This window comes from Phragmites australis, chromosome 18 (assembly GCF_958298935.1).
Source record: "Phragmites australis chromosome 18, lpPhrAust1.1, whole genome shotgun sequence".
In the NCBI taxonomy this organism is placed as follows: domain Eukaryota; kingdom Viridiplantae; phylum Streptophyta; class Magnoliopsida; order Poales; family Poaceae; genus Phragmites; species Phragmites australis.
The window spans coordinates 5,725,222-5,734,650 of record NC_084938.1 but is presented as its reverse complement, the minus strand read 5'-3'; the positions used below and the strand labels follow the sequence as shown (position 1 = coordinate 5,734,650).

The window sequence follows — 9,429 nt, the reverse complement described above, 5'->3', positions numbered from 1 at the left end:
TCATTGTTTAATCATACGGAAGGTCACGACCTAACGAGAATTTCAGTCACACCGAGACCTAAGACTAAAGTTAATGGCTTTTTTTTTTGATGAAATTCTCGTTGTGAAGGGATTTTCGTTCCTTTCAGCGCTCCAACGGTTTTCCTTCACGGTTCTCATCATGAAGGGATTCTCAAGTTCATTCCCTCCAGAACGGGATTATCTCTCCTTTCTTTTTGCAATTTCTCTCGAAGGAAATTGTTAGAGATGTAAAGAGAATGAAAATAGAAAAAAGAATCGAGAAAGGAATAAAATGAAGAAAATATAGTTAAAATGGTCTAACGGAAATCATTGTCTAGCTGGCCTATTTGGTTTGTGCCCCGCCACGCCATGCTGGCGCACCCGCGTTTTGGCGGACGTTTACGCTGCCCTCGTCTCACCCGTGCCCGCGCGAAAATGAATTAGCATGGGCATATTTCCTTCGGCGACACGTGGCTTGCTAACGCTTGGGCTCCCAACCAAAATTGCGTAGGCACACCGACGATTGTGGGGGGGGGGGGGGGGGGAGGGGTGGCAAGCATTGGCGGTTGGCGCTGAACCGAACCAAACAAGACCTGTTCGGAGCGAGGCAATTTTCCCCGATTATTGCTACTAGTAAATAAGTCCCAGCATAATTTCTGTCTTGCAAACACGGCATTAAATGGATACCAACTAGAATATCAACATCTTGGAAAAGGCATTACGTATGACTATAAATCTTGCAAAAGTATATTAAAAGGTGAAGGAGCATCATGTTCTGTTCTGTTCTAGTAACCATTGGATGGCGCAAGGAGGCAGGCAGCTCATCGCAATTGCCTCTTCCTCCAAGGTTCTGTGTATCTATGCCTTCTGATGGCAGCATGCACGGTCCAGTTCCTTTGCACATTCTCTTCAGTCAATTCTGCCGAGCATAGAAGCATGCATCAATTCTTCCTTGAAATGCATGTCAACTGCTAAAAGCATTATACCTTTTATGATGGAGAATCGAATCAAATCTTTCTTTGTAACAGCTTAAACTCTCGATGTTGTGTTTCAGGAATAGTACTCATATTTTAGGAAGCTACACAAGACTGCAAGAGCATGTCTCAAACCTGTCATTTTCTTGGACAAAGCAGAATTGACAGCAAGAAAGTACAGTAAGTGTATGAAAAAGTTTTGTCAGAATATTCAAAGTATTGAGTCCCACAATTTTGAATTTCTAATATTAACGAAAATATGAAAGAACATCTCCAGTTCACATTTCATCTTCCTAAGTCAACAGTTATGATTGACAGGGGAAAAAGATATCATGCTGGGGTTTTTATAAATTCTTCAGTGAACAAACTCCCCGGAATTCTAGTCCTGCAAAAAGGAGCAGACTGGCTAACAATCTGTACATTGCCGTTGACTCCAAAAGGAAGTCGGTCTTCTTACAAATCTGTAACCCCAAAGATCAATTCAAGAACAACTATCTCCACTACCACTTGATTCCTCAATACTTAGATTGGTGCCATCCTCGTGGAAGCACACCATTTGGCAAGATTCAGCCTTTTGTCCTCAACTTTTGCCTCCTTTAGCAATTTCTTTCAACTCTAGAATTTGGTCACATTCAGACCTTCTTTTTACCTTCCTGTGCTCAAAATCTGATTGATGGAGCTCCTACAGAAAGTGATGCAGTAATTCTATGAAAAAAACAACCCCGCCGATGATAAACCGAGTTCCGGGTCTTTAGCAACGACAACGCGCAGAATTACAGCCCTCAGTTGCTCTGAAGAAGTATCTATCTATGCCCATTTGGCAAGCAAGGACATCAGACCTGCGCCGAGGAAGAGGGAGAGGTATGTTGCCAGCTGAAGCTTCATATTCGTTTGTAGCTTCGGGTTGTTGAAATCTGCTGCTAGGAGATCTACCAGGGACATGTAGATCAAAATTCCTGCCGCGGCTGAGTTGAAGATCCCCTCGACAACGAGGGCGGTAGAGCTGTGCTTGCTGTAGCTGGATGTGATTGCGATCCCCAGCGCGATGCCCATGGGAGCGGTGAGGGAGAAGAAGGTCGCCATGATCACGGTCGCTCTCGCCTTGAAATTTGCCTGCAGTAAGAAAATTATAAGCAAGTATGTAGAAAATTAGTTTTGCTGTTATAGGCAAATTTGGATTTCTTATTTCTCCTTTACTCATTGAATAAAGTCATCAGTGACCCTGCTTATTCTGATTATCAGTGTTGAAGATTGAAGGGTTTCAAACTTGCGATCACAGTTCGGTCCGAATTCTGGAACATAAGATTCCAGTAAAGCTGTAGGTTAAATCTGATCTGTTCTTCTGGACCCGGCAAGGAAAATGAAAGGTGACTAACCAATTCCTGTTCTGAAAACCCACCCAACAAAGCCAACTTCAAGTTACTAATTCCAGTTATCCTTGACCTGAACTAGTTAGCACCGGTAACTGATACACCGAAAATGGCAGTGAGCCACTGGCACAGTGGCAGTAACTATTCAGTTTTGAAGTAGTAAACCAGGTTGAATCAATTTTGATGGTCCTACTTCTTGCTTCTAATATTGTACAATGTAGTTAGTGATAAGTCCTATCACTTCACTACAAATATCTCTGTCTATTTTTGTCACCTTTCGCACACTTTCGCTAATGGGGCATCCCCTCCTATATCGGATTTAACATCTAGATATTTTTGTTCTGTCACTCTCCAGTGTAAACAGAGAAGGCTATAGCTGTACCATTGCATACCTGAACAATGCAGCCGCCGAGGCCTACGCCCTCGAAGAACTGGTGGAAGCTGAGGGCTCCGACGAGGGGCCTGATCGTCGACGGCCTCAACGACGCGCCTAAGGACACGCCAATGATCACCGAGTGCACCAGGATCCCCAGCTCCAGAACCTGCACGGACACAATTCACCGATGGTGATCGATCGAGTAATGCCAAGTTGATTAGGAAGAAAGGTTGTCATCAGAGGACATTGTTCCTCTTGTCTGCAGTTGGATTCTCTGCCTTTAGCACCAACGGTACAGACCACGTCCCCTGGCTCAGATGGAGACAACAGAGAAGCCTCTGAATATGGTGAGAGCGTCTCTATCCTGGGCACTGCTTTCCAATCGAATGGCCCAAGAACGTGAGCTTTTTTATGGCAGAAAATGAGAACTACACCGTCTCATCTGCCTCTCTCTATACACCCCATGTATCTAAGCAATTTTATTAAAAAAAATAAGCAAATCAGAATGGATTCAGAAGCAAAAGTAGAACCATGGGAAGGCAAGTTATCCTCGAAAAAAGAAGGTGAAGGCAGGCCATATTAATCTGTGTGGAGCAAACCGTGCAAATAACAAATCTGGGAGAAAAAATCGAAGGAAATTTGGGGAGCACTTTGCCTATTTGCAAGCAAAATCTTACAATTTGGAAAAGCAAATTGTTGCAAACGTACAAGCAATTATGTTAAATTCGAGAGCAAGTTATGCAATTCACACTCGAGAGAAATTTCAGTAAAAATATAGAAGCAAACCTACACAAACTGAGAAGAAAATTAGTGCATACTTGCAAGCAAATCTAGCGAGAAGCGCATGACTATGGGATCATGGGAGCTAAAGAGCACTTCTACTGTTCTTCTTCCTCACCCCATCAGCTTCTCCTTCCAGCCCCCATCCCCTCGTGCGCATGCCTCCTCCTGCGCCTACAAATCGCTTCCCAAATCGACATCAGTTCCTACCTGGTACAAATCCGGCTGCTGGCGGCTCCGCGTGCTCGGTTAGGCCGGCGGCTTCACTGGTGTAGGATGCGGCGGGTGATGATTTATTGTGGAAGCCGCTTCTCTGGACCCCATAGCCGGGGCGGCACACGCGACCAAGCAGCGCACGGCAAAAACCGGTTCTTGCCAGCAGCCTGCAGCCAGAAAGTGACCTGCTGTTCTTGCCAGCAGCCAACACCTTGTGAGAGGAAGAGAGGGGAGGGAGGTGACCTGCTGTTCTTGCCAGCAGCCAGCAGCAGCGAGTGTTGGAACTTCCACGGGTCATGGGGTCATGCGGAGTACTGAATTGGCATCAGATGGCTAAGCGCGAGGCACGCACGCTCGATATTTAGATTTTTACCATTAATATATCCTGTCTCTATAAATTTTGGAATGTTTTGACTCATTACCATGTCAATTTTTTTGTAAACTCTTTCCAGATTATTCTTGTGTTTCCTTTGGAACATGAAAAAGGAGTAATTTTTCTGAACAGTTGACGACGCGCTTACCTGAGAGACCACCCTGTGCCTGATCGACACGGCGACGGAGGCATCCTCCGCCGGAGAGCCGGCGGCGGCCGGCCCACCATGGCCGTGCGCGTGCCCGTGCGTCGCGTGCGTGTGCACGTGCACGTGGCCCACGTGCTCGGCGGCGCCCTCCTCGTCCGCCGCCGAGCGGCCCTGCCCGTCGGCGGTGTCGTCGACGGGGCGCGCCTTCCTGAAGTGCGAGCGCTGGTAGTACCCGGCGGCTACGGAGTCGACCATCATGGTGGCCATGGCCGACCACATGGCGACGAGCCCCGCGTAGGGGAACCCGCCGACCCTGGCGCCGCCCCCGCCGCAGTGGGGCGCGAGCGCGTCGAACGCGGCGGGCATGATGTGCACCATGCCGGTGGCGAGGATAACTCCCGCCGCGAACGCCTTGACGGCGAAGAAGACGTCGCCGTCGGGCCGCAGCGCGGCGGCCGAGCGGCCCAGGACGGGGACCAGCACCCCCGCCGCGCCCGCCGCCAGGATGGACGCCACGGCGATGAGCTTGAGCCGCAGCGCCCCGCGCGCGTCCTCCTCCTTGATCTCCGCCGCCGCGCCGCCGCACTCGCACCCCTCCGCCGCTCCCACCCCAGGCGTCACCAGGAGGAGGAGGGCCAGCGCCGCAAGCCACGCCCACCACGAAAGAAGCCGAGTTCGCGCGGCGTCCATGGCGAGAGAGGGCGGGAGGGAGTGAGGCGGCGTCGTGCGCGCGCTTGGCTTTATAAGCGCTGGGAGTGTGGTGACATCGTGAGCTCATTCCTGCTCTGCTCTGCTCTACTGCGCCGCTTCCAAGTGAACTCGCATGGCGTGACGTGGTCCCATCTCACGGGGTTATCTGGACCGTCGGATCAGGCAGAGAAGAGGATCAGGCCTCTCTCTCACGCTTCCGGCCCGCATCAAAAGTTGGAGGTATGTTCAAAGTGCTAGATTGCCGGTCAGCGATAGAAATGTTTAGAACATATGGACTCTGCAGCCAGTAATAAAAACTTGTACTCTATGAGTCCAAGTTTTTATCTTTAGATGAGCATATGCTGCTTGGATCTAGTCCATCTCATCACGTGCTACAAAGCCATGTCCTCCTGATTTGTTTTCCTTATTATTAAATGAGCCATCAATATTTACTTTCAATACCTGATAAGGTGGTATTTTTCATGAAGCTTTTGGCTTCTTAGTTGTGCTCGGACTTTCTTTTTCAGCTGGTCAAAATCTGATAAATGATAGGCAATACAATGTTTAGAACATATGGGCTCTGCAGCCAGCAATGCAGATAAAAACTTGCATTCACAGAGTTGGCAATGCTCTGCGTGTGAAATTGGAAGCAGCGCTGGTAGCTCTTTATCAGGCCAGCTTATGGGGTGTGACTAGAATCATTCTTGTGTCTGATGCGTCAAATCTCTTTATTGCTATGAAGGGAACTACTTTTGATCTTTCTCTTAGATTATCCCCAACCATATTCCCTTCATTTCGTTCTATTCCTGATTCCCTTCCCCGTTCTTATTCCCTTTATTTCCTCTCATCTCCAACAGCTTCCCTTCGAGGGGAATCGCGAAGGGAACGGAGAGAGAATCCCGTCCTGAAGGGAATGACCCTGGGAATCCCGTCGTGAAGGGAACCGTGAAAGGAAACCGTTGGGAGCGCTGAAGGGAACAGGAATCCCTTCATGACGGGAATCTACCCGTGAAGGGACTCCCTTGGGCTTGGTCTTATGGGGTTCTGGCGATAGAAATGTGAAGTATGATGCCAATACACTTCACCGAAGATGGGAGTATTTGACTGCACCCGCTATTAAAATTTGATAGCAGATGCTTTAGCAAAGTATGATGCTAGCCTGGGTGAGGATGATCCTCATATATGGCTAGATCATTTCTTAGTTTTGTAATTAATCATGTGTCCAGCGATAGATTTAGTTGACCCCCTTATTTGTCTCATATGCAACAATTGAGGTCTGTTTGGATCGGTACTCGTCATACCCAACCAAATTTTGGCTCTGCCAAGACAATTTGGCTGTTGCTTGGTTCAAAACCTAAATTGGTCGTGCCGAGTGAATTTGGTCATGCCAGGTTGTTCGCCAAGCCAAATAGTTGGCTAAGTCGAGGGTTTGGCTCAGCTACAAGATGAGGTGGTAGCTGAAGAGTGGTCCATTAAATACTTCACTTTTTCAGTTAGCAATCTTCAAGCTACTAAATTTTCTAAATAATGCATCCAATATGTGATCCGTTTGTAACATTGTATTCCTTGCAATTTAATAAAAAAAATCTATATTGGATATGTTACAGTGATAAAAAAAAGTAGCATCATGTGAGACTCACGTGTTATAGTCACTAAATTTTCGATAAAACTGGATTGGTCTTGTTGTTATTAGATAGATAAATTATCAATCTATCTAATGAGTGCAAGTTTGATACAATTCTACTCAATATTACTTAAGTATGTGCCACTAGGTATACAGACAGGACAAATATCGTGCCCCGGGTCCCCGGCCAGCACATGCCTAGAACTACAAAGGTGGGGAAACGTCGAGGGCACAGAGCAACTAACTGAAACCCTGATCAACGAGAAACAGGCCCCGTGGTCCAAGAACGGAGAAACCGAAACCCTGATCAAGGACAAGGAGCACGTAGGGCTGGAGAGGGAGCCCTCATGAGGATGCATGCTACGGCGAGAGCCCGTGGCCTCATCTCGCCTTGTGGGTGTTGACACCATGTCGTCATCCTCCCAGCTCTTATGCGAACGAGCAACTCCAGCGGCTGGGCAGGAGATGGGCACTTTCTCCTCTCCCCTTTCTGGGCCACCTGACCTATGTTTGCTGTCATCCTCTCTCTCTCTCTCTCTCTCTCTCTCTCTTGGGAAGAGACCATAAGTCTGATCATCTTTAAGCTACACGTGGATCGGAAGCACGTGTTGATAATTAGTTGCATATTTTTCGTTTGATTCGCGCAATTTCCTTTAGATTCTATTGAGTTTTTTATCCTTGTTTACCATAATAAGACTTGCTTAACAGAGTACTCTATGTAAGGTTTTTTAAGGCGTGTTTGGGCATACTGGCTGTGCCGTGCTAGACAGGTTCAAACGTCAGCCGAGCCGGGTTTCAAGTCAGGTTTTGAAAAGCCGACTGCAAAATTGCAAGCCTGAACCCAACGTCAGGCAGGGTTTCTAAGCTCGAGCCCAGCCTAATTGATTTTTTTAGTTAGGTTTGGGTTTTCTTAGGTTTTAGGCTTATCTTTAAAGCCGAGTACGGCTCGAAAGAAACTGTGGGCCTATTTTTAAGTCAAAGTCTGACCCATACACTAGCCAGGTCGGGTTTTTTGTCAGGTCGGGTATGCCGGGCTAGGCTACCTATGATTAGGTCTAGCCCATGTGTATATTTTCGTGGAGAAGGTCATTTGGTTACCTGCATTCACTGTTTCTCTTTTCATCCATAGATGCAATTATACGGTTGGAGTCTGACCCAGTAGATACGTCCGAATCGAGTTTCTCTGTAGAGCCTGACTCGATGGATGTATTACATCTGCTACTGTGCTACAACAGGCTTACTCGTTAGTCTCAGGTGCAAGATTATTGTATCCGCCCATACAGACAACCAAACACATTCACATAATCCTTGCATTCGAAGGTGCAAATAACAAAATATTCCTTTTTTTAGTCACTGTATCTTCTTTGTCTGCTTCTACTCTCCAAAATATATGCTATGACTTAAAAAATACATACAGATAATCAAACACGTTATTAGTTTTTTTTTTTTTAAGGAAACGACAGCCATCCGGAAGAGAACACACAAAAGCGTCATGACGACATCCAACTATACAATTTTACACTTCTTTCGCCGCCATGTTCACTTTTAGCATACCTGTCGCACAATACATACTTTTTTCTTGCAAAAAACATTTCCTAAATAATAAATCCAACTAAATGGTGATCGAATCTAATGACGTTGTTGCTTTCGCGTAAAGCGTACTAATGGATTATGGTGTGACCAAATGAGTTGAGGTATATATGAATTGCCAACAGAACAGACATACTCCACCTTTAAGTGGCTACTAGTTGCCTCTCTTTCAAAAAGATAGTATTTTTTATTTGAGAACTGTCATACTAAAAATGGATCAATGTGCATGGTATCGAGTAGGAAGTAGATGAATCATATGCTGTACACCTATACTATGCATATATACCGTTACTGTACACATATCTTATCTTCGTGAAACTGTTCGTTCTCGTCCAATATTTAGTGTTATTGGTTAGCCTGTAGTTACGTATGTGTTAGAACTCAGTGCAGACATAGTAGAGATGTAGATAGAATGAGTTTTATTAATTCCTTTCACTGATGTACACTTAATATATATATATATATATATATATATATATATATATAGAGGAGTCACTAATATATATTCTATTCTACTCCCTGCGTTAAAAATAACTATTTAATACCTTGGTCGCGCGCGTCCTCCGACCCTGACCCCCTGAACCACCCCGCCAACCAGACACCCAGCCCGTAGCCGTAATTCATTTGTTATTGTAACTATATATGTGTTCATTATTTTACGGTTGGACGTTACCATTAAATGCATCGTTTCCTATAAGTAAAGTCTTATTCATTACGACCGTACATATGTAACCTCCTCACTAACAGGCATTTTGCTCCCCAGCCTAGCCTGCAATCGTAATGCATTAGTTATTGTAACCGTATATAGGTTCATTTTTCTACCGTTGGACGTTACCACCACCGTAGCTGTAAAATACATAGAGACGTCTTTCATTACCACCACCCGCAACCGTAAAATCTCGACCGCCGTGAATAAAAAAATGAAACCACCCCCTCTTTTCTCCTATTTCATTCCAGTTTCCATCCCATGTCTCTCTCCTGTCCAACTCTCTCTCATACCCAATGCTCGGATCTAGATCTAGATCGGCGACAGCAGCAGTGATGATGGATGCCAAGAAGGCCATGATGCACGCAGATGTGGATGCTAGTCGACTCGACTAGAGACACAATCTCGGTTATTGTAGACAAGGACAGGCTGAGATACACGACGACTAAACAGCAACACTCGACACTAGAAACTAGTGGTCGAACACGAGTTGATGGTCGACTCGACTAGAAACACAATCTCGGTTATTGTAGACAAGGACAGGCTGAGATACACGACGACTAAACAGCAACACTCGATACT

General features: G+C 46.0%; 1 protein-coding gene across 1 annotated transcript; it reads right to left on the bottom strand.

The window, feature by feature from the left end:
* Positions 1-1,300: 1,300 nt before the first annotated feature.
* On the bottom strand, positions 1,301-5,021 carry LOC133899212 (zinc transporter 4-like). Its single transcript, XM_062340185.1, has 3 exons — positions 4,238-5,021; positions 2,737-2,886; positions 1,301-2,087 (listed from the first exon to the last, which is right to left on the bottom strand). Exons 1-3 carry the CDS (start codon positions 4,925-4,927, stop codon positions 1,782-1,784), a joined length of 1,146 nt encoding a protein of 381 aa, XP_062196169.1. The 5' UTR covers positions 4,928-5,021; the 3' UTR covers positions 1,301-1,781.
* Between the last annotated feature and the right edge of the window lie 4,408 nt (positions 5,022-9,429).

Bases quoted from the DNA above. Each gene is read 5' to 3' on its own strand.
- LOC133899212 (XM_062340185.1), bottom strand. From the start codon at position 4,927: ATGGACGCCGCGCGAACTCGGCTTCTTTCGTGGTGGGCGTGGCTTGCG. The intron at 2,887-4,237 runs GTAAGCGCGTCG...GTGTCCGTGCAG, and splicing joins GGCACAGGGTGGTCTCTCAG to GTTCTGGAGCTGGGGATCCT. The intron at 2,088-2,736 runs GTATGCAATGGT...TTCTTACTGCAG, and splicing joins TCGGCGGCTGCATTGTTCAG to GCAAATTTCAAGGCGAGAGC.